Source organism: Rhinolophus sinicus, linkage group LG06 (genome assembly GCF_036562045.2).
Source record: "Rhinolophus sinicus isolate RSC01 linkage group LG06, ASM3656204v1, whole genome shotgun sequence".
In the NCBI taxonomy this organism is placed as follows: Eukaryota; Metazoa; Chordata; class Mammalia; order Chiroptera; family Rhinolophidae; genus Rhinolophus; species Rhinolophus sinicus.
The window spans coordinates 34,680,034-34,705,711 of record NC_133756.1 but is presented as its reverse complement, the minus strand read 5'-3'; the positions used below and the strand labels follow the sequence as shown (position 1 = coordinate 34,705,711).

The 25,678-nt window shown below is 42.3% G+C and overlaps 1 protein-coding gene across 1 annotated transcript in view; it reads left to right on the top strand.

The window, feature by feature from the left end:
* WLS (Wnt ligand secretion mediator) overlaps nt 1-25,678 on the top strand; it is a 98,756-nt gene that overhangs the window by 47,088 nt on the left and 25,990 nt on the right. Inside the window, exons 3-5 of the mRNA XM_019732367.2 lie at nt 16,444-16,568; nt 21,449-21,610; nt 22,658-22,794. Coding sequence (XP_019587926.1) covers nt 16,444-16,568; nt 21,449-21,610; nt 22,658-22,794 — 424 coding nt within the window. The remainder of the gene's footprint in view (nt 1-16,443; nt 16,569-21,448; nt 21,611-22,657; nt 22,795-25,678) is intronic.

Genomic DNA, 25,678 nt, shown 5'->3' with positions numbered 1-25,678 from the left:
GTAGGTGGGTGGATGGTACAGATCAGCAAGTTCACGACCCTACACAGGTTGGCGAGCCTGCTACCAGACAACAACCTCTACTTTCTTGGGCAGAAGTTACACTGGTCTTTCTTAAATGGTGTATTTTTCTTTCTTCTTCTTTTTTTTAATCTCCCAATCTGCAGTTTAGGGAATGTAGTGTAGTCTCAAATCTAGACTAAAGGGTAGGCAGGTCCTGTTTATAGTGCTACAGCTGCAGATCACCCACGTGTCTCATTTCCTGCTCTGAGTTTAGAATATAAATGAGGAGATGCCCTTTGCATCCATAACAAGTATACCCTGGTTACTAAAATAAAAGCCGGGTGACATCAATGAAAAATGTGAACAGCAAAGTAACCAGCAGCAGCAGATTCCTGGATGGTGCCCCCAGTATAGATACATAAGGTATTTTGGTGTTTTTACCTCTTCTTCTAATTTTGGGTTCTCTTATCACTGTTTAAATGTCAGTCAATCATGACATAGCTAATGTGAGGTTATTTTATGGGGAATCATCCCTTTATTTTGGGTAAACTAAGAAGATGTGAAGTGAAATTGTTTTCTGGAATGTGCTTTCCAAAGCAAAAGAAAGTTAGAAGCGGGAAGGAAAGTCCTTTGTTAAGCAAGGCAGAATTCTGCTTTCAAAAGTGCCAGGGGCTGTATATTGGAAAAAACCATTTCCCTCCACTTCTACTTACTATCTACACACTGACGCTAGAAATGGTTCCAGTTTCTCTTTGGCTTTACTAAGTTAGTGCTAATGGTGTTAGTAGGAGAGGTAGTAGTAATTCTTTAAAGGAAGAAGAGGTTCTGGTTTTTTAATTGTTCTGGTCAAGGTTGTTTCTTAAACTGTCCAATGAATCTTCCTTTCCTGCCTTACTGGTTATGCATATTATGACCACAAAGGAAAGCCCAGGCCTGACCTATAAATAAAATTGTACCTTGTTTAAAGGTAAAATTTTGGGAGAAGATTGAAAATATTTAAATTTAGTATCTTAACAAAAAAAGTTGCTGTCACATAGAAAACAGTTCTAATAATTGGAGTTCAACAATGAAAAGGCTGCTGTGTCTTCAAATAGAAAGCAGCCTGTCACTGGTAGTAATCAAGCAGAAGCTGGTTGGTGGTGGAGGGGAATCAGTGATGATGACCACAGAGACAGCTTGCATTGGGCTGTCATTTCTTTATCAAGTACTTCTGTGCCAGAGATGCTGGTGGTTGTGTTTGTTGCCAGCCATTAGCTTTGGCCTCACAACACTTTCTTGCTTATCTCTCTTCCCTCAGAGTGGGCTTCCACAATGCCTACTGAATGGGCAGCAGGCCACATGGTCTGTCCCTTAGCCACAGGTGATTGCATTAGGATGGGCCCTTGACCCAAGGGGGAACAGTCAGATTCTCATTTTTTTCAGAAGTTGGGATTCAGTATTTCTAGGCCCACCTTCCCTGGCACTTAAACTGAAAAGACCTGAGGGCTGTCTGACTTCATTCACCACATGCATAGAGAAGTGGAGAAAATTGGTTGGCAGAGTGGGAAAACCAAACTCCAAGAGAAAGTGGAGATGAAAGACCACAAGGTATAATTATGATTGACTGTAAGTGATGACTTTCTTCCTGACAGCTTTCTCTTTCTGGTTCCAGTCCATCAAGTGTGTCAGTACTTTCTATCCATGAGTTTCTTGAGGAACCCTTGTGTCCTTCCAGCTAATTTCTGCGTAAGCTAGTGTAGGTAAAATCCTGTTACTTGCAGCCAAAGCATCTCTGATTAAGACAACCTGACTTTTATTTCACTGATCATCTCAACAATTGTTCCTGACAAAATGAGGAAACTGAGGATGAGAGCGGTTAAATGATTTGTCCAAAGTCTCCCAGCTGGGAATTAGAAAGGTTATAAATGAAAGTGATCTTGTGGCCCCAATACCTGGATCCCACCACAAGTCTTTCAATGGTGCTATAGTGTGGCTTCCTGTTCCAAGCGGGAACCCCTGGGACCCCTAAGGTTCCATTTATTCTAACTCTCTTTTGCCGAGAGCCTGTGACTCACTTAAGAGTCTGTGCCTCTATAAAAATCTCATGAGTATCCCTTCAGTTTTGTAAATAGGTGACTTCAGAGACCCTCAAGTGTGAGCCATTTTAGAAGACGCCTCTCAGTTGGGATGGACGCATGCCCCTTTGTCAGTGGATAAGCTTAGTGTTGCAATGAGTGAGTTCTCTTATATTTTATTTTGTTACATGTCACCGTGTGTTCATTTCTAGTCCTTGGGTAGGCAGACAGGGTTGGTGTACTGGAAGTATATTTTTAGTCTGACATTAAAAAATGTATCATAGACACCAACACAGGAAGCAGCTTTTAGGTGAGTCAGTGTATAAATAACCAAAGAGTTTTCATAAAAGGATGGTAGATCTTTTAATTTAACAGTCCAGCTTCTGAGCCCTCCTTCCCAATTTCCTCACTCATTCAGTAGTCATGTATTGGGTATCTACTAGGTGCTAGCATTTTTTTAAATTTAGGATTTAAGATATAGCGCTATGTCCTTCATAATAGCATTTTCAAAAAACCTCACAGCCCATCTATGTTTACTTCTCTGTATCGTGCAAGACTGAAATTTGAGGGCGGGGACTGTATCTTGTTCATCTTTGTGTCCCCATACTTAGCACAGCCTTAGGCATAGTAAATACTCAAGATGTACTCAAAATAATTAGTTAGGAGCTCCCAGGCTAGTTCACAGAGAAAGAAACAAAAAAATTACACTAATGTGTTCCGTGCCAAGTGCCCAAAGTATTATACGAACACAGAAGAGGAAATGATGAGCTCACTAAAAAGGTAATTTTTTAATAGAGTCTTTATGGGGGAGTCTTAAAGTAGATGGTGGAATTTGTGACTATCTACTATCTGATGGCAAATAAACAGTCCAAGGGCAGCCTTGTTTTGGTAAAGGGAAGCCTGAGGGTTTGGGCTGAAACCCCGACCTACCACTTACAAATCATGTGAGCTTTGGTAAGTTTAACTTCCTTGTCCTTCGTTTTCTGCATCTATAAAATAGAGATCATTGTAGTACCACTCTTATAAGATTGTTTTAAGGATTAAACTAGACGAATGCAGATGAGGCTTTTCCATACTAAGTGCTCGGTACGTAGTAAATACCCACTAAAGGTGAGTTGTTAGTACTCTTGGATTTGAGCAGGGAGGAGGAATGTGAGTTCTAGAGAGAAAGTTGAAGCCCAGAATGGGAGGCAGCAGGGACCTGGGCCGATGCTGGCCATAGGCCTTTCATTACTTCAGGGCAGGGGTTCTGAACTTTGGATCAAGGACCTTAACCTTGGAAGAAAAATGCGTATAGGCCTCATTCACACATACTGTATTCATGTTTCTGCTGAAGTCCTGAAAATGAGTCATCTATGGGATTGGAGGTTCGTGAATCTCAGAGTAAGGGCTCCAACTTCATGATACAGGTAGACCCCATGAGTGATAACTACCATGTGGGGCAGCACTTGAAAAGGGTGAAGAACACCCATTTCAAAGAGAAGATGTGGGAAATTTTCAGCATCCTTAGGAGAATATTCTTACAAGGCGTGATTTAATTTTATTTGACTATAAACATATTAAGATATAAATTATAATATTTGAGAATAGAATAATAATTCAGGATGGGAGTAGAGAATATACCTCTTGAAGCTCTGAAAACTGAAATTATAGAAGTTAAGTGACTTCTCCAAGGTCACCTGGTTTGCAGGTGAGAAATTCAGAACTAACACCCATCTTTTCTTCTTTTTTTTTTTCTTTTAACACCCATCTTTTCACAGTGAAAATCTGTGAAATAACATGTTGTTTGCAAAGGACAGTGAGCCCATTTATTATTAGTGTGTAGAAGAAATCCATACTGGAGAGAAAAGGTAAGCTCCTGAAAGACAGAGGGGCCAGTAGGTGAGTTACCTTGATGACCAGGCAAAGAAATTTGTAGTTTGATGCTTAAGAAAAGGAATTGAAAAATCACATATCTAGTGCTGAAATGAAATGTGGAATTCAGGATTTGAGACTCATAGCTTGTCCTTTGAATTATATAGCAGCTGGAAATGGCATTTCTCGCTCTCTCTCTTTTTTCCCCATCTGGACTTCTCACCTGGTGGTATTCCCAACGGGAGGGCATCTGTGAACTTTTTAATGGGAGAAGTCGTAAAGCTGGGTTAGGGCTATGTTAGCACAAGGCTGGTTTCGGAGGCAGGTAAAATCTGACTCCCCTTTTGCTTTTCAGCTACAGACACAGCCATCGCTGCCACCACCAGCTGAGTGACTCGGAATCTAGGGGTTGCCAGTAATTGTGGGTTTAAGTCACAGAGGAAAAAGATAAGAGGCTAGCAAGGCTGGTTTTTCCACAATTAAATGTTGCCTCTCAGGCTTCTCTGACGGCAGGAATCCAGGAGGTCAGGAACCACCAGCCATATTATTTTTCTCCCTGGCTGCCTGCTCTCATTTGTATCCCCTCCTCATTCATGGGAATGAAGAAAAGGTGGGTTGGAAATAAAAAGCTTGTTCTAGCCTACTTTTTCCTTTACGAAACTTGTCAGAAACAAAGCTTTCCTGTGAAACAGATGTGATCCCTTCTGGTAGCTGGTTTTTCCTGCCCGCAGCACAGAGATATTTTGGGGAGAGGAAGAGAAACCATTGTTGAAATACACTATTGTCCTTTTATAACTATGACAATGTTTTTTCTCAGGTACTGTCATGTACTCTGGTATTTTGTATGTGTTACTGTTTAACTCTTACATGAGTCGAACTCAAGTTTTTATCCCTTGTCACTTTAACACTATTATAAGTGCCCTGAGGGCAGGAATTGTTTTATTCTTTGTTTTTATCATCATGCCTCAAATATAGAAGGCAGTTAATCAGGTGGTGGTGTTTTAGATTTCTACATTCATGAAATGTGAGGAATAGAAGGACCTTAGTCATCATATGATTCCACTTCAGTATTTAAGGAAAGAAAATGTAAAGCAACGTACTCAAATTGTACAGCTAATTAGTGGCTTTCCTAGAGCAAGAAACAGGTCTCCTAACTCTCTTTACTTATGACATAATGGGAAAAAAACTTGAGTTGTGGAGTCAGGCAAACCCGAGTTAATAGTTTGCCTCCCTCTCATACTAGCGATGTGACCATGGCCTTCGTTTTCCTCATTTTGAGACTCTAGATGATCATTTATATCTGGCTGGCATCTATGTGTCCTTGAAAATGTCTGCACATAGTAGGCACTCAAAAATGTGAGCTTTTAAGGATCATTGTTTTGTTTTGTTTTAAATACAAGACTTCCTTCATAAGAAAACTCACGTTTCTGCAGTCTCTTCAATGTCAGAAAATGTAGCCCGATCGCTTTTGGTGAGAACTTAGGAGGGAGAGCAGGGTAATAGGGCTCTTAGGTGGATGCAGCCTAGAATGGACTAGAAATAAAAATTGGTGCTCCCCACAGGTGCAGTGCCTTTTTCCTTCTCCATCACTCCTCAGTGTAAGGGAGTTGGGTTGATTTGTTCAGCAGTTAGTAATAGAGTATCTACCATGCTGAGCAAGAGACTAGTAATGTGGAGCTATGGGGTGGTGTGAGGGAAGCAACAGGCCCATCTTGCTTCGGAAGTGATAGCAGTATAAATGACCACAAGTGATGTGATGACAGGGGAAGGCCAGCGGCTGAGGAGGAGCGACCAGGAGAACGCTGCCAAGACCTGATATTGAGGGGCAAGTTTGTGGAGAGATGCGTAGAGAAACCAACAGAGGCAAAGGGGGTGCCAATATTACCAGCAAAGAAAGATGTTCTTTTACGGGGAAGACTGAAGGAGACGGAAAGAAAGAAGAAAAGGGAACCAGCTTAACACTCCTGTTAGTGGGGATGGCTTGTATTGAGGGAGGGGCAGTGGAGGTCTTCCAGGGGCTCAACCGAGGGTCATGGTTCACACAGACGCGCGTGCCTTCTCCACCCTCTTTGTGGCATGATGAATTTGTCCATCTTTTGGAAACCCGGGAGGGAGCCCAATATTGTCCTATTGCTGCTCAGAGCTTGGGTTCAGGGAATGCCCTGACTGATTGATTGATCATGGGAGGACCTGATCTGCAAATAGAACCCCAAACCCCGAGTGCAGTAATTCCCCACATAAGCTGTGTGAAACAAATACTCTGTGTGAGTAACACTGGCCTGACTCCAGCAATAACACAGCTGTTGAAACAGCTTAGTCACCAGGGCAATGGAGGTAGTGTGGCATGGGAATGCTGGGCTGCCGTGATCTGACATTTAGCTGGTTGGCAGCAGCCCTGAGAGCCTACACAGATCTGTGGGAGAGCTGCAGAGAGGATCTGCTTCCTGTCCACAAGCATTCCCTTGTTTCTTTTGAAGCCCAACCATAATCCCCTCCCTGGGCAGGGCAGACTGAAGGGAGGAAGAGAAATGGTTCAGTCCTTTGAGACACCTGGTTTCTCCCCCTTAATGATCCACGTTTATTTCCTGAATAACTTTTTTTTTTTCTGCCCCAGGCTAAGCAGAGTGTAATTTAGATATGGTGAAGGGGAAAAAACAGTACCCATTTATCTTATCTAGTAAATGTAGTGACTTTCTTAGCTTGGGGGTATCAGGTGATATATGAAGAAGTTACAAGGGCAAGTCCAGCCCTTCTGCCTGACCTTGCTTAGAATCCTTTAGCAGGTTCATCTACCACAGCTCTTGTCGGAAGGACTCTGGGCAGATCTGGGCAAGATACTTAGCCTGTTTCACCAGGATTTGGGGAGCACTAATAAACGGCCACAGAGTGACCCCATTCCTCTCCCAGTTCTTTGAAGAAGTGACCTTTGTGTTTTCTCTTTATCCTGGACTTCTCTGCACTGTTTGTTTTGGGAGTTGTTAAATTAGCCACCCCTCTCCTTTCCTGGTTACTGTATGAGAACGCAGCTGTCAGTCTGTGAAATCCGCCATCGTCTATTTTTAGATTCAGTGTGAATGAAGCTCTCGTCTCTAATTGCATTCAGAGAGAGAGAGAGAGAGAGAGAGAGAGAGAGAGAGAGAGAGAGAGGCAGGTAGATTTTCATAACCATCAAATCAGCTATTCTAAATACATTGTGCACTGATGGTGTCCTGGGGAGAAAGCAAAGAAGCCACTGTGTGTTTTCCTCCCTTGGCTGTCAAGTTTGTTTTCTCTCCACATTTATGTTGATTGTGGTCAAAATAGGAAAGAGCTGTCACCACATTTGTTTCCCAGTGTTTTAACACTTGCCAGCTTGGATGGTTCTGATTTCTCTAGCTTTGTTAGAAAAAGATTGGTTCATTGTTGAGTTTCAATTCCTTGGAAAACAGGCAAGGTCATTCTGTTCTATGAGATTAAATAATCTTAAACATGCTTGAGAACTGTGTAAGTCCAGTGGGCTCAGTTTCCTGTCGATCTCTCTGTCCCACCCCACACCCCAATCCGCCTGTCACATAGCTGCCAGACCTCCGTGCTTACACAGCCTTCTAAATCAAATGCTGCAGCATTCAGAACAAACTTCTTCCCTTTGTCATCAGACCCTGCTCTCCAGCCTTCAGTGCTCCGTCCACTTCTTGTCCCTGACGACACGATGCCATTTTGTGCTTCCGTGACATTTTATCCATGTGGCTTCCTCTGCCTGTAATTCCTTCCCCTACTTTGTTACCTAGTGAACTCTTACTCATCCTGTGATTCACAGTTAAACGTCCTCTCTTCTGGATGAGGTGATCCAAGCATCATGTATTCTCTGCTACAGCCCTTGTCCCCTTACCTAGCACTCTTGGCGTCTTTGTGCTGATTATATACTTTGCATGGGCTGCTAGTGTAGCATTACCCGCATGGGAGTCTGCTTATTTATATATATGCCCGCCTTCCGCACTTCACTGTGAACACTGATTTTGCCTGGTATGTTTTTTCTACCCCCACTATTGTGCACAGAAACTCGTAGGTGCTTAAAAATATCTGGTGGAGGGAAAAACGAACTGAATTGAATAGTCTGTCTCGAGTTAGGGTTTTCGGAGGTATATTGATGCCACCTTGGTGGCAGTGCCAGCTATTATGGCTTCGCACATCTGCGTGGCCTGCTTCTCCAGTCCTGGAAAAGTAGGCTTGGGTCAATTACCAGAGACCTGACATGGTGTCCCCAAATGAGCACTGCACAGTTTTTCTTCCCTGGAATCTCTCACCAGTATCCATCTATTCTCTTATCCCTATAGTCTTAGGTAGGCATGACACAGACCTCACAGGCTCACCCTTTTATTGCTTTATTTAACCCTTAAACTCGAGACCAGGTCAGAAAACTTTTTGGTTTCTAGCCCCTGTCATTCAATGCTGGCTCCTCCCGTGTACCCACTAGTCCTCTCAAGCAGAACACTAGGGTAAACCCATGTGGTAATTTAGGGAGAGCAAGACAATGCCTCCCTCAGGGTCACTTCCCTTAAAAGCCCCACTTCTGCCCAGTCCTACAGAGCAGGCACGTTGTTTCTTGATGGGGCCATTGGGCCAAATTTGAGGAATATCTCCCTCTTTTTTTTGGGATGTGTGTGTGTGTGTGTGTGTGTGTGTGTGTGTGTGTGTGTGTGTAGGGAAAGGAAAACAGGCAGTGGGGCAAGAAGGTGAATGCCACCGAAACGGCGCAAACGATAGGCAACCCATGCGTGGTATAGAGGTGAAGGAGCAACAGAGGAGATTTGGGGTTGCAAGAGCATTTAGAGAAAGAAAGATGATATTTGTTAATTTGGCAAATATTTAATGAGCATCTGTTGTATAAAGACAGGGGTGATATAGCTGCGAACAAGATTGAGGCAGTCCCGGGCTTTCAAGCACCCTCTCCATCTAAGTGGGAGGTGGGTAGGGAGACATACACGTCAGTAGTCAGGTAGTTGCACTACAGTAGGATAAGTGCTGGACCCACAGGTGCTGTGGGAGCAAGAGCAGGGCCACTTCATCAAGTTTGAGGGATGAGGGAAGGTGGGAGTGAATCTCTGGAATTCTAGAAGATGAACAGGCGTTAGTTGGGTACTGGTGGAATTTGCCAAGCAATGTCTGCAGGGGACTGTCTTCAGCCCAGAGGAAAAGAAACCCTTTTGTAATTCACCCATGCAAAATGGACACTTTTTAAAAACTTGGTGTGCCAGCAAGGATCCGGAGTGTACCAAGTGTAGGCAGCCGAGAGTAGCAGTGTTACCACAGCAGTCAGCGTTTACGGAGTGCTTGCTGTATGTCAGGGCTGTGCTGAGTGGTTCGCACGTTCTCTCATTTTATCCTCACAACCGTAGGACACGGTCATTACTGTTATCTCCATTTTATATAGAGAGAAATTCAGTGACTTGCCCACATGGCACAGGTACCAAGTCTCCAAGCTGGGCCACAGTCCCAAGCTGTGTCTCTCCAGAGCCTGAGCTCTTACCCATCTTCCATGGCTGGAGTCGGGATGGCAGGCTACATTTAAGGTGGCCAGCCTGCGTGGCAGGAGGCGGGAGCCAGATGTTAGTATTTTATGCCATCTAAGAAATTTCAACCTTAGCCTGAGGACAATAATAATGGCATTGAAAGTATTCTCGAAGTCATCTCTCTGGCTACAGTGTGAAAAACAGAGAGGAATGGGGCATGTGTTTGAGTCGTCTAGGCCTGAGATGATGGTGGCCCTGAACAAGGGGAGTAACAGTGGGGGTGGTGGGGGAAGAAGAAACCTACAATATTTGATGAGCAAAGAGAATTGACCAAACTGAGTAGTTAGGCTTTCTGAAACACTGAAGTACAGTAGAAACATCCAATGGGACGTGAGCATGCAGATTTGCAACTCAGGAGGGAAATTTGAACTTGAGAAGGTGACTGGCGTCCTAGGAGCAGATGAGACCCCTCAGGACAAGGGTGCTGAGTTAGAAGGGGACAGACATACTCTACAACTTGGTGAACACCAACAGATGTAGTTTTTCTATATTCTGTGGTACCTCAGATTCATTGGTTTGCAAAATAATTGATGTCCTGGCTACTTGTCCAAGTGGATAGCCTTTAAGCAGGACAGTAGGGTACGCTAGGGATAAGTGGATGTTTCCTAACTGAGACGATGTCACTTTGCAAAGGGCCTGGTTTGAGAAGTGTTCCCCCTTGTTCTAATCATGTTTCATAGATTGGTGTTGTATTACATGCAGCTGACTGTACCTAGGAAATAATTGCTTCAGAATATAGCAAGGGACCATTTTGACGATACTTAGAAAATGTTTTCTTACACGTGGAAAATATTTCTCCACAATGCGAATGCTTGACGTGATGGGGAAAGCAAGAGAGGTAATGTGAACTACACTGTGAGGCTGGTTTGCGAAATAATTGTACTCATTCATTTTTATAACTTCTCACACCCAGGCCTGTAGGGCATCTTAAGAAAACAGCCAGAGCCAAATTTATAATTAGCTGAGTCCATTTTTGCCAGACCTAACCATGGATATAGGACAGAGTTTGTTTTGTTATTTCCTTAATTAAAAGCATCAAGAAAATACAAGCCAGGTCAGAGAGTTTTTGATTGGGGAAGGAACGCTGGCATAAATAACCCCAGATTATATGTCTGCTGGAGGCTGGGAGGAGACTGGTCTGCGTGGCCTCCTTCTGAGGTTACCCAAATAAACCCTGGTGACTGGCAGCGCCCCTATGGGATGTAGGAATGCATATGAGCATGTTGAAAGCTCTTTAACTTTTACCCCAGGCAAGCCCAGGCAAGGGCCCCAGGGAACCTTTGACAACCATAAAATAATTCTTTATTTCCTCTTAATGTGACTTCCCTCCCCTCTTTCCCCTTTACGTTCAGTTAATTGGTCAACAATATACCCTAACCATTCTGGGACTGGATGGAACATGAACTGGTATTTTAAGTGCCTATGTGCCAACTGGTCCTGTCAATAGCCTTGGGAAGTAGGTCCCACTATTTCTATCTTGCAGAGGTGGAAACAGAGTTATTCAAGGTCACTTAACTAGAAGGACATAAAGATAGCATTCTAAAGCTGATCTCTTTGGTCGCTATACTCTTTGTACTATCCTGGCTTGCAAATGCCCATTTCGAAAAAGTATAAGTGAGAAGCATTCTGATGACTTCCTTGGGGGAGCCTTATCTTTCATCACTTCTCCTCCCCACCCCCAGGGGCCATTCTTCCATTAAGCAGCTGCCATAAATTCTTGGGGGTGCTTAGACTTTCCTAGCCTTTTTGTCCCCCACCATTTTTGGCTTATTCAAAGGACTCGCTCTCATCTCTGACTTTCCACTTAGCTTCAGAAAACTGATTGGCAAATGCTTTTCTCATGCAGGGCAGGGCTGTTTAACTAGTACAGAAACAAATGCTTCCTAAGGATATAATTGGTTGATGCTTCCCCATATGGAAAGACACAGGTCTTTCCACCTGGAGTAATACTCTGCCATCTGGGTCTGCTCCTACAGAACCCTGGAGCGCAGGCTGCCTCATGTCAGAGCGCCACCCCCGTAACAGGATGGAAAGAATAAGTGTAAAGTACCACAATGCCTTTCCACGCTTCCCTCCCCAGTGCCTTTCCACATCTCTCTTCCCAGTATTCCAAATGAATGTTCCACCCAAACAAAAGGTGTCTACAAAGCCATTTGAGAAACATGAAACTTGGACAGCGCACAGAATAGCCAAGCTGCTGGTCGGGCATATTGTGGAAAACCCTGCATTTTGAATCTGTAAATGCCCTATGTTGATACCTTACAACTTTACCGCCATGGAACTGGTATAACCAGTGTCCTTGTTTTATAGGGAAGGCTCTCCAGGTGCCTTGGCCTTCCTGCCATTCTCCCAGGGAGTTCAAATTGGATTCTTCACTTTCATTATCTCTAGGGGTGATGATAGGGAGGAGGGAAGTATTGCCCACGCAGTATCCCAGGAGTCATGAAAGTGGTGTTTTATTACATGCAACATAGTCATTAAAGCTGAACTTTATTTCCGAGTCCATTGGAGGCAGAAGAGAAAATGATGCAGGTGGCTGACTTCACAGCTTTGCTGAGTTCCTCTGCCAAGTGCTTTCCTGTTTCTGGGTTTTATACTCCGGGTTTGGACAGGTGTTCCTGGAACCTGGTAATTATTTTGAGTTAAAGGTCTGTATGAGGGTTCACTTCCCTAATAAAAGTGATAATAACAATAGCTAATCCTTCATGTTTTTTGTACTGTTCTAAGAATTTTTGATGCAGTAGCTAAGTTAGTGATCACAAAAGACAGCAAAGGCTATAAGACTGAAGGCCATGAAGTTCTGGAAGTGTAAGTCCAATGTTTCTAGGGGTGGGGCTTTCTGTGCCTTGACTTCTCAACCTCACAAACAGGAATGGTAACTCCTGCCTCAAACTACATAGGAAATAAGTAGGTGATGTGTGAGGGTTAGGCAGAACATGTGATAAAGTTCGTGAACAATAACATAAATCTTTAGAAAAACACTTCACTTGATAGTGGAATGGAAAGAAAAAAAAATGGCAGTGTGGGTGCAATATGAAAAATGTTGCCTCCACAGAGTGACTCAGGTCACGTGATATTTTATTAGCTGAACTACACAGAGATTTTGTTTCATTTTCTTTTAGTTTAGTATTTGTTTTTTAGTAAATTAGTAACTGACATTTAAAAATTGAGAGATGTTTCATAACAATCTGAATTTCTGGCTTCTCTTGAAAAAAACAGGTCTGGTAAGAGCAACCCATGCTACCTCATGATGGCTATGAGCTGGAGCTAAAAGCAGCTGCCTCCAGCAGACGAGGCTTATTCCCCTATCCAAACCCAGCCTGTCCTTGTTCACACATGTAGTTAGGGGCAGAACCATGGCATGAACCCAGGTGTGTCTCGGCTTCCAGCTGCATGCTGTTGGGATCACATCACACTTCTCCAGTCAGTTTCTGAAATGGTGCTGTGTAGGTTTCAGCAACTCTTCCCCTCAAAGCTCAGGTTAGGAAATTCCAGACATATTACAAGTCATGCTTGCAGCCCTCCCAAGAACACTGCTTGTTTCTCTCTGGTAGAAAACTGCGAAGGGTATCTGGTCAGAGTTGAATGACCCCTTGCATGCAGTGTGCTTCATTCAGCTGTTGATGTTTCTTTTGAATTCTGTTTTCTACCAACAAACGTAGTAGAGGATAATGGGTGGGGCTTTGGGGTGATCCAGACCAAGATTTCAGTCCCAGCTCTGCCATGGTATTACTAAAACTGTATCCTGTTCCTATAATGTATTCCTATGTATTATTGGACCCCTATTCTCGGGCCATTTATATAACCTCTGCATAGGATGGGTGTGAGGAACGAAGGTGAGAATGTTTACACAGAGCTTTTGTTTGTATTAAAGACTTACATATTCATATTTTGTGATAACTTTGAGGAGCTTCTTTCATCACAAGTTAGCCAGTTTTCTTTAACCAATACAAAAAAGATGATTAGCTGTTAAGACAATTTAAAAATAGTTGTCTCCATCATGTTACCAGCAACAATATGACTTTAAGCACGTTACTTAATGTCTGAGGACCTCAGTTTACTCCCTAACCAAAAGGAAATATCCATGTCCACTTCATAGAGTTGTTGGGAAAATTAAAGGAAGTAATTTAAATGAAAGCATGGAAGTCACAGGGGCTTCAGATGGAATAGTTATAGATGAACACTCTTTTAAAGTTTTGTTTGTTTTTAACAGCATATTTTTCAACCAGTTAGGGGATTCCCAACAGATGGGAATATCTCTTCAAGCTGGGAGCGGGCCAGGAGGCAAACCTGTCTGGCTTTGTCACTTCCTGAGGCCCTTGCTCTAACCAGACCCACCCTAACATTTGCGGTGCCCAGGGCACCTATGAAGGTATGGCTGCCATATGTCTAAATATTTAAAAGTTATAAATAAGGCCAACAAATTGTTAATCTAACTAAATTCTATGATTTGTAACATTTACCTTGATAATGAACTAGAAATCCAGGTTTGAATCTGAGATTCTCTTTTTTTTAATTTAAACATCTGATTGGCTTTATTGAATGATTCATGAATCGAACAGCATCCCATCCAGTAAAATAAAAAGGTGCTCCCTAAATTTAAGATTCATGGACTCCTTGGAATTCTGTGCCAGAATGTGATTGATCCTAGATGCCATGTCTTCCCATTCTTGTCTCCATCTTACAAAAAGAGGGGCCTTTTGTGCTTGTGTGTGGACACCCCAACCTCCAAGGCCCATCTGTTCATAGCCTCTTACAAATAGGAGCCTTTGACCACTCCTGAGCCCAAGGGTGCACAAGGACTTTTGTAGTTCCCCTTGGGAGGCTAAATCTGGGTAAGAGTCTCCCCCAGGCTGTGGAAGTAAGCTCAGAGTTGTCTAGGTAGGGAATTCTGGTGTCCTGAGTTCTCGGAACATGGCCTAAAGGTTGGGTAGACACATCCCTATGAAGAAGGGAACAGCTGGAAAAGGGCCAGACAGGGACCCTTTAAAAATGTGGGACTAATGGCTAAGGCCAGTGCTGTTCTGAACTCTAGTGCTCAAGGATCATAATATGGGAACTGATGACTTTTACAGCTTTTCAGATTTTTATTCTTAAATTGTATGGTTTTGGAAGTGCCCCTTTCAGCAGAGTTGAAAGTCCCGATTCCTAATCCCAGTGTTAGAAATAAAATGGATGTCCCTTGGGGCCTAGTACTGGTGCTCTGGCCAGTTCTTTCTATTGACCACTGAGGCTGCCCAGCGAGGAGAGGTGGTAGCCATCCTGGCCCCTAACCAGGAGGGTATAAAACTCCAAGCTGGGTGTCCCACAGTTTCTTTTACAGACTCTTCCCCATGTTCAGCCCTGGGTCTCTGCACTGCTTGCTGTACTCAAGTCGAGAGTCTCTCCTCAGACTGTGTGGAGATGGGAAGATGTAGGAGAACCCGGGGATCCAATGATTCCGTGTGCAGGTTTGACTCAGTCACCCTGTTGTCGATGCCATGCCTCACTTCTGTCTTCTGCAACACCTGCTCCTTTCAGATTCTGAGTGGCTCGAGGGTCTATTGGACATGTTGGCTCACTTTTCCAAAACATGCCTTCTGTGGGAGTTTAGACTGTGCCTGTCTGTGGCTGTCAGGAAACCCTACTTTATCCATTTTTCATCTATAAGAAATTTATTGAAACCTCTGGTCCGCTCATTTATCTGCAATTTTTTCCCCTTCTGATTTAATAGCCCTGTTTTCCTTTGTTGTTGTTTTTTTGTAGAGTTTCAGGAGGGAGAGAAAGAAAATACAAGTAGCCAATACACCATGTTAGAGAATTTAAATAACTAATAAAATAGCAGGCTCCAGTGTTCACTTAGGAGTTTATCTACATGAGATTGGCCTCAGATTCTTTCTTTTGAGCATCATTTCTTTCTCTTGCTGGGTTTTCTCAGGATTCTCCACACTGTCAAATCAGCTTCAAGCCACACTGGGCCAGAGGATAGAAAGGCCTTAAATTTCCAGACAGCAGTTATTCTCATCTGTTCCTCTTATAACCTGTGTGTGTTCTGGTTTCAGAGCCTAGGATTGAGTACAGTCTCATAACTCCAGTTGGAGCTGGCTCTCCATTCATCTTGGAAATGTGGTCTGTGCTTTTTTTTTTCTTATTCCCCCTTTACCCATTCTGTTCTTGAACTTGTCTCAACATAGCATAAAACAGACAAATGGATACAAGCAATTTTTATTCACCTAATCTCCTTAATATGTTTTGTGGTGAGTGAAACCCATTCGTGGTCCTTACTGATGTGGAAGAATGTGTGAACATTTGTTTGTGCAATCATGTGCTCGTTATTATAGTCCTATCTGTGTATAAGTCTTTAATTTTGGAAAAAGCCTTCATCTTTTAGATTAACATTGTCCACCATAGGAGGAATGGGTTTTGAGTTTTAGAGAACAGGCAGATCCTATATTTGACAGCTTCTTGGGGGTAATTTTAAGAAGGGTAATTTCAGACCAGAGTATGTCTGGAAGAGAGCACCAAAGGTACTTAATTCATGACTCTGAGAGGGGCCGAAAAACCTGGCCATGTTTCTCAGAGAGGAGAGAATACACAGGCAGATGAGGTATGGGTTTTAGTACTTAAGGCACTTTTGTGGAAGAAAGACCTCACCTTCTGTGGGACTCCTATGGGCAGACCTAGGACCAGTGGTACCACTTATAGGAGGATAAGTGCTGACCATGAGTCAGAATCTGACCATCTGAGCTGCCTCTGCAGGAGTTGGAGTAGAAGCTCTTTGACTCCATGACACAGCGGTTTTAGGAGGGGACCCAACATCCAGCCAGACTTGCATCCTATGAATTCTAAGTCTTCAGGTTTGGAGTGTCAGATTTGGAGTTTGACTGGCACTCATATATTTCTTTTGTCTTGTTGGTTTCCATGGAATAGTCTATAAAAATTTTTGAACTGTTCCCTAAGTATCTTCCCAGAAACCATTTATGAATCATGGGTCCTTTCTCTTGCAGGAGAAAATGCAGAGGTTTCTATGGACGTTGCCCTGGCTTACCGTGATGATACGTCTGCCGAATGGACTGAAATGGCCCATGAGAGAGTGCCCCGGAAACTCAAATGTACCTTTACATCCCCCAAGGTAGGATTCTTTGACGTCTAAGTTGATGGAGTTTTTATTTGGTTTCCAGGTATGTGGGAAGATTTGCTTTACAGTTAACAGACATGTTCCTTATTTCGTAGCATGTATGGCCCATATTATCCTTTGATTTAGTAGAGAAAATGGCTTTATATATATATATATATATATATATATATATATATATATATATATATATATATATATATATATTTCATGTCTCTGAAAGGGAGGAAAGAACAGAAGAGGGAATGATTTAGTTGTTTCTCTGAAATACCCCCATAAAAATAAACTCTTGGTTCTTTGGTTAATAGCTGAATGAGTCTGAAGAATATTGCTAAGGTATTTTGAGGTGTGAGAATCTGTTCATATTGGATCGAGGCTTCTGTCTACTTCTCTGTTTCTTAGGCCTCTCTTTGTTGCCAAAGTTAATGTACAGGTATGAGGACTAAAAGTCCCAGTGCTCCCACAGACAAAAAGAAGACCTGAAGGAGGAAATCTAGTTTTATTTGAGGCCTCAGTCTTCTAACCCATCTTTAAGAGTCCTCCTCATCTGATTTTTCTAGGAGGACTCATTCAACCACCATGGGAGGGAGGTTGCCATCTTGTAATGAAAATAGGGAGACCTTTTTTGGGGGGGCAAAGGCTTTAGATTCCTTAAAAGTGAAAATGCAGGGGTTGACTCAGTGATCCTCAGAAGATAGTGGGATTTGATAGTTTAAAGGACCAAGAATTAGCCAGGGGCCCTTTTCAAAAGCCAAGTGCTGCCCTCACCCATGCCTCCCTGATATTCTGATCCCTGAGCCCTATTAACCCATCCTCACTCGAAAGTCTCTGTGAAGATGAAATGGAACCATACTTAATGTTACTATGGTTACTCATTCCTCAAGGGTGCTGCTATGGAGCACCATCAGTTAGGTGATCTCTGACATACCTTCTGGCACAGAAATGGTCTCATTTTCTTTGTGTGAAGTGCATGAGAGTCCAAATCACACCGCAGCACATTCTTGATTCTATCATTTGTCACATGACATCTTTAGATTAGTTGCTCCAGGAGGATTTCAATAGCTTTGTAGTACCCGCTCCACTGTTTAACTTAGTTCCTCTCCTCTCCTAGAATTAGCCTTTCCTAACTTTGCTTTTGCCTGTAAATGTAAAGTTGGGGCTTCCTGTGGAATGGTAAGAACAGCAGGCTGAAGCCTCTGAGTACCATGCCCAGCCCTGATCATCCTGTCCTGAAGAGGAGTAAGATGGGGTGGGGCGGGTTCCCAGCACTAACATTAGTTCAAAGTGTGGATTTGGAGTAGCACATACTTGGCTTCAATTCGAGGTTGTATCATGTGCTGTCTGCATGACCTTAGGCAAGCTTACTTAATCTGTCTGAGCTTTAGTTTCTCTTCTGCGAAATGGGATAATAATACCTGCCATGGAGTCTTTATAAAAACCAGATGAGATAATGAATATCTGCAGGGTGACTTTATCATTTAACATCTAGTCTGGAACATGTTTGAGAATGAAAGGGGATGGGCCACCAGGACTCTCATGGGCAAACCATACACCCTACACATAAGCACCTACTGGGGCACCTGGCGTTTATTAAGTGTCCCTTCTCCGGTTCCTTAGACCAGGGCTACAGAAAATGTGGTCTAAGAACCAATAGCATCAGCGTCACTTGAGAGCTTATAGGAAATGCAGATTCCCAGGTAATACCCTAAACCTACTTAATCAAAATCTCAGGGTGTACGACCAAGGAATCTGTTTTAACAGAATTTCAGTTCTTTCTCTTAAGCTGGATAAAGTTTGAGAGCCAACCCTTTGCTGAGTGCCAAATGGAGCCCCACCCCACCCCCAACAAAAAAGCCTCTGAAATTATTTTGGGTAAGACCTTGGGGGGCAATCTGTAGGTACAAATGAATGGTAGAGAGAAACTAGAGGTAGCAGAAGAGGAGAATAGCTAACATTTTCAGACCTTTGTATGCAACAGAGAAAATTAATTAAAACCTTTCTAGCTGTCGCTGCAAATTGATTGCATCTTTCAGAGGTGAGACTGGTTGGATATCTAAGCTAAAGGATATAAAGCTTTCGGATATGGAATTTCATCCTCAGAAAAGGGAAAAGTCGTTTCTCACCTTACTTACACACTTGGAGGGCACTGAGAAGCAGAGTGATGGGGAGGTCATTAAGAAGCCTGCAACTGCTCCTTAATGATGGTTGCTTAATTATCTTTAGGATGTGTTCATCCCTTTCAAGAAAGATTAAACCTTGAAAAGTGTGAAGGAAATGAATCATCAAATCTGTGCTTTTTGATTGCAGCGAAATTTAGTCTTGAGTATGAAGATTAAATGAGAAATTGCTTTAAAGCTTTTTAGTCCCTGGTGGATTGTGAAGTTTAAAAAAAAAAAAAAAGTCAAGTTGCCACCCGCTGTAATTTGTCCTAATTAGTCAGTCTCATACTGGAGTTGGGGGAGGCTTGAGGGGGATGGTAGAAAGCAAAGAGAGGTGGGGGGAGTGTCCTTTTTTCCTAAATGCCCTAAATATCAGCAAAGGCATAACTTTAGTGCATAAGGAAAAGTCCCCAACAGGATACAGTGAATTTGCCTTTGAGACATGTAGGCCAGGCCAGGATCCGAGAATCCAGTGTGTCTAATTTGTTGAACTTAGATTAATTTGTCTCATGGTTTGGTAGTGTTACCCTCTCTGTAGGGACAGGGGAGTGGAAGACACCCAGAGACCCATGACAGGGAACTAGATAGGACCCTGGAGATTATCTTATTTAATCTTTTTGTTTTAGTTAGGAGGAAAGTGAGGCCAAATGAGGTGGGTGACCTTCACAAGGTAGCCAGCAAGAAGCAAGGTCAGGACTAGAATCTAAGTCTCCTGGCTTGGAGTTCAGTGCCCTCCTTATCACAGCACCATGCCTGTCTCCGGGCATGTCGGAGTGCAACAGTTCCTGCTGAACTCTAGTATCCTCTTCCCCATCAGAGCCAGAGGCTGGACTTGGAAGACCCATACCCAGAACCCATTACTACTACTACTTTTGGGACCATGGGTGAGATGTATGATCAAGTCAGTGGCATTAGACTACATAAGTTTTGTTCCATTTCCCCCTCAAACTCTCAATTTCTAGAAATAAAACAAGACTCTGACTGGAAACATATCAGAAAAACCCTCCTCTTGTTGTTACTACAGCAGGTAATCACCTTCTCAATACTTAATTTGAGGCTGAATTTGAGGCTGAATTAGAGCCTGTAATATATTTTCAGTAGTTCCTACAGAGGCCTAATACTCACCCTAATTTGTAAGGATAAGAGAGAAAGGAGTAGAGGGGAGAGAAAGTCAACCTATACAGAAAGAATCATCCAGCCTGCAGCTGAAGTTTGAAAAAGAAACAGGATTCTTTCTACAGAAGAATTTTGCAAATCTCACAAGCCAAGTCTAATTAACTGGCAGCTCCAATAAGAGGCCCTCAAACCTCTTAGAGGATGAAAAACTATCATGATCGATTAGTTATGTCTGCTGTGAGTAGGGAATGGAAGAATGGAAACACATAAGCCGGATATTTCCCTGCTCTACCTCTACTTTGTCAATGTGTCTTTTGTCTATATTGAAAGTTCTGTTTTTTGAACTCTAAGCTCTGACGTTCTTAATAAAGAAGGCGAGAACTTCCCAAGGTCATAGAAGAACTTCCCAAGGTCATAGAAGGGACAGAAAATTCTTCATACACTAGTTAGGCTATATACTCCTTGTTATCTTCCTTCTGATTTCTCCATTGCACTCTTTACTCTGAAGATATTCATAAACTTATAGAGATCCTGAGAAGTCAGGATTAAGAACAACAAATTAGGTCTCCCCTATCACTTGATCAGGAGATGTATACCCAGCAAATATTGGAGCTGGCATATAAACCCAACATTGATGGCAGACATTCATCTCTTTTCTCAGGAGAAAATCCTTGGCTGCTAAAGCTCATGCCTCTACACGCACATATTTACCCTGCTACCCCAACCCCTCGGTAAGGACACAGAGCCAGGAGTCCTGGTGAGGGAGAGCAGAATTTAGTTTTCGAAAACAACCTGTGCCCCTGCTCTCCAGTCTCCCACTGCCATGATCTGGGCAGTGCCTCTTCAATTGTTTGACAGGAAGTTCAAGAAGCTTTTTTAGAAACTGGGATTAATTTTTGTTTAATAAAAATATCTGCTTCCTTCTGCCATCTTGCCTCTTGGGCAGTTAAGAAGCTCTGGAGACAGAAAATTCCAAGTGGGCATCTCTAACAACTAGTCCCATTTTTACCTTTCATTCCTTTCTGTCTTCTCCAATTCTAAGGGTTCCCGGAGTTGCTTCTTTTTCCGTCAAATCAATAAAAAGTAGATATTTTCTGCTTCTTGCAGCTTCTCCTCCTGGCCAAAGCCATGCAAGTAATTAGTCATCATCCAAGACCGTGATGAACATCAGCAAGGGCTTCCTCCTGAACATTTAAGAATTTGACTGTTTCACAGAGCCCTACAGGTTGCCAGTGATATGCTCAGATAAAAAGCCTGTACTCCTGGTAGACCAGGTTAATCTGTTATGACGGTCAAATGAGGATTGAAGAGCTGAGAAAAGTGTAAACAGATAGAAGAGATTTCTGCCTTTTACCTAGCATTTCTGGTTCTACTTCAAATGTGGTGGGTCTTTTGTGTGTGTGGTTTTTTGTTTGTTTGTTTGTTGTTGTTTTTTTGGAGGGGAGCAGGGGGTAAGAATAGCCAGTGGATATCATACCTCCAGTGTACCGCCAAGGTATACCTTTAAGTGTTAGCTTTGTAGAATTGCTGATAGGAGGCAAAAAGTTCAGACTGTCTATTGGAAATAGTGGCCCTGCCTCAAACCCTCTGTTCTTCTTCTAGACCCCAGAGCACGAGGGCCGTTACTATGAGTGTGATGTTCTTCCTTTCATGGAAATCGGGTCTGTGGCCCATAAGTTTTACCTTCTAAATATCCGGCTGCCTGTGAATGAGAAGAAGAAAATCAATGTTGGGATCGGGGAGATAAAAGATATTCGGTTGGTGGTAAGTGAGTCTAATTGATCCAGGCAGCCTGTGACACTAGAACATTGGCTAAGAACACTGGTTACTGAGCATGTGTGTTGGGAGGGAACTAGGATCTCACTGGAGGCATCTCCATGCCTCAGTTGCCTCATCTGAGGAACAGAAATAGTAACACATACTCGTGGCGGCTGAGATCATAACCTTGTATGAGAGATTACAGAAATGGAAAATAATGCAATTATTGTGCCCATTTAAGATGTTACAAGGATCATGATTGCATAATGAATACCACCAAGATAATTTTTTTTTTACGTTTCCCCTTGCAAGCACAAATGTTAAAGGGAGTAGTGGTGTTTTAGGTTCTTTCCATTTTATTTAATAGGGGAAAAAGTAGAACATGGAGTAAGGAGACCATTTTTTCATCTAAAAATAATCACAAAAGAAATACATATTTATTTCAGAAAATTAGAATGCACAAGTAAACACACAGAACATATCCTACCGTCTAGAGAACATATGCTCGTAATATCCTACCGTCTAGAGAAATAACCACTGTTGAGGTTTTGATTTCAGACTTTTCTATACATATATACATACAAAATCCTTCACTTAACAAAAAATGGGATCATGCTCAATTTACTCTTTTTATTCCTTGCATTTTCACTTTAATGGTTATTGTGAATACAATACATACATATTTTGGAATACCGCTTAGCATCCCACTGTGTAGATTTACCTTAACACATTTTACCAATCTCAACCTTTTGGACATCTAAGATATCTCCAATTTTAAAATGGAAACCTTACAGAAAAATCTTTGATCATGTTCCTAATCATTTCCTCAGTATAATACAATGGATCCATATTTATGCCTTTTTATTTATAGTTCTGCAATGCCTGAGAACAGGCTGGGAGAGTGTGAAGAAAGTACATGCTGTGAATGTGAGAGCTCTTGATCTTGAAATTCTGCAGACTAGGTCTCCCCTCACCTCGCTCCAAAATGTATTTGCTGGTAGAAAATAACAGTAAGATTTATTCATCTTCAAAATTATGTTGGTCTGTCTCTAGGGAATCCATCAAAATGGAGGCTTCACCAAGGTGTGGTTTGCCATGAAGACCTTCCTTACGCCCAGTATCTTCATTATTATGGTGTGGTATTGGAGGAGAATCACCATGATGTCCCGACCCCCAGTGCTTCTAGAAAAGTAAGAACTGATTTGGGAGCACTCTAAAGGAACACAACATCACATGATCTGCCTGCCATGCTCCTCGTTTTGTTGGGGTCTAGTTCAAGTGATCAGTGTGTTACACGGGCTAGTGATTTGAGCTGGAGTCATTTTGGACTACTTTTTCTCCTCCAGCTTTCACATGCAAATTATTTTTAAATCCTACAGGTTCTTTCTCTTTGGGCTCTTTATTCTGTCCTTGTTCCTTATTCCCATGGTCTGAATTAGATACTTCTCTCTGTTACAGTGGATGTACTGCCCTTCTCCTAGCTAAGCGCAACCTCTCTGACCTCCAGAAGGATGTTGCTCCTGTGGGTATATCCCCGTTTCTCCCATATCATTGACTTTTTCCTTTTTGCTAGATTATTCTGATTAATGTACAAATACTCTATACCATCTCCCATTCTTAAACAAAATCCTTCCTTTTCCCACTTCCCCCTGAAGCTACCAGACCATTTTTCTGCTGTTTTCTTTTCTTTACAAAACTCTTCAAAAAACCTTCTGTATATCTTTTTCCTCCTATTTTTTTTTTTTTTTTTTTGAGTCGATTTCACCCTTACCCCCACTAACTGCTCTTGACAGGGTCACCAGTGACCTCCACATTCCAAATCCAATGGGCATTTCTCAGTCCTCACTTTTCTGGATTCATCAGCATTTGACATGATTGATCACGCCCCCTTTTTTCACAGAGCCTCCTCCACCCTTCATGTGATGATCCTCCTCCTCTGCTGTCACTCAGTCTCCATTGCTGTTTCTAATCATCTTTCCAACCTCTTAAACTTTGAAGCCGGACCTCAAACTTTGGAACTTTTCTCTTTATTAGCTATGCTTATTCCTTGGGTTGATCTCATCTAGTCTCATGATTTAAAAAATCATCTAAATGATGACTCTTAGTTTATAATAAGCAACCTCAGCTTCTCCCAACTCTAGACCCAAATATTCCATCTGTTTATTCAATATCTTCACTTGCACGAAAATATAACATGTGCAAAGAACACTTGATTTCCTCTTACTTCAAACTTGCTCCTCTCCCAGGCATTCCCATCTTAGGAAATATCAACTCCATTCTGTGCCCTGCTCAGGCTAGACATGTAGGAGGCATCCTTTACTTCTCGTTTTTTCACACTTCTCATCTAACCCATAAGGAACTCGCACCATTTTCATTGCTACCACCCTCATCTACCGAATTTACCACCATCATTTCTTACCGAGATTATTGGAAATAACCTCTCAACTGCTCTCTTTGCTTCCACTATTTCCTTCCCTATAATCTATTCACAGAGCAGCCAGATTGCTCTTTTCAGTGTAAATCAGATCATGTCACTCCTCTGCTCAAAATTTTCTATTGGCTTTGCATCTCCTTTGCCTTGGCCTGTAAAGCCTTCTCTGCTCTGGACCCTTGTCACCTCTGATGTCATTGCCCATTCTCTCTATCACCCACCATTCCCCTTGATGGTGCTCAAACATGCCTGGCATGCTCTCACCTCAGGGCCTTTGCACTTGCTGTTCTCTTTATCTGAAGTGTTCTTTCCCAGATATCTCTGTGGCTCAATTCCTCATTTCCTTCAGGCCTTGCTCTAATGTCTCTTACCTTAGAGGCTTTTCCCTATCCACCATGTATAAAATAGCACCCCATCACTCTCTATTCTTTTACCTTGCTTTATAATATTCATTCTCTATTTATTATCTTGCCTCCCATGCCCCTCCTGTTCACCCCATCTGAATGCATGTATCACTAGAGTGGGATCCTTGTCTGTTTTGTTCGTTACTATATCCCTAGCATCTAGAATAGTGACGGGCACATACTAGGAGCTCAATAGGTTTGATTTTGTTTTTGATTGAATAGACAAATGAATGAATGAATGAATCTTGTCACTATATTGTTTAACCTTTTTTATTGGATCATCAGTTCTTTCATGATAAATTGCAAATTCTCTAATGAGGTATGTAGGTTTCCTCATGAGCCCTTTTCACTTCTCTGGTATCATACCCTGTCATTTCCTGATATGTGCTCCATGCAGATCCCCAAATGCTTCAGGCTTTTCCAGGCTTTTGTGCCTCCATCCAGACTTCTCCCTCTGCTTGGAATGCCCTTCTACCTCCCTAACTTTGACTCACAACTCAGCTCAATTTCTGTCTCTGTCAAAGTTAGATGTCCTGGTAGCAGCCTGTGCACACCTCTATCATATTGCTTATCACACTTTATCACTCTTTATCTGGCTCAGCCACTAAATGTATCTCCACCAGTGAAAGAACTGGTCCTATTCATTTAGGTATCCAAAGCCCTAACAAAATGCTGTGGGTGTATGATCTGTGTTAATAAACATATGTATTTCATTGGTATGAATGAAAGTAGAAATAAATCAGTGACTACATGAATGATATTTTGATAGAGAAGTGACAATTAACAGTGTGACAGGGAAAAGCAAAATAAAAACTAAACAAGCAGCTAAAATTTGAATTTCATATTGTTTGGAGTCATTTATTATTGAAACAAATATGCTTATATAATTCATGGTTGTTGAGAATATTGTAATAATAATGAGTGTTCTTAATGATCAAGTTAATGTAACCTGAATAGGTAAGAGAGGATAATTATGTTCAATGAAGTCTGATTAAGAAGGCAATGGAGGGGAATGCCGGTCGAGATGGTGGAGTAGGTAAATGCTGTGCTTGCCTCCTCTCACAACCACATCAAAATTACAACTAAACTACAGGACAACCATCATTGAGAATCACCTGGTATCTAGATGAACCAAAGTCGTACAGATAAGGACATACAGAAGAAGCCACCTTGAGACTGGTAGAAGGGGCAGAGACACGGAACAGGCTTGTCCCACAGCTGCATGTGACTGTTAAAAAT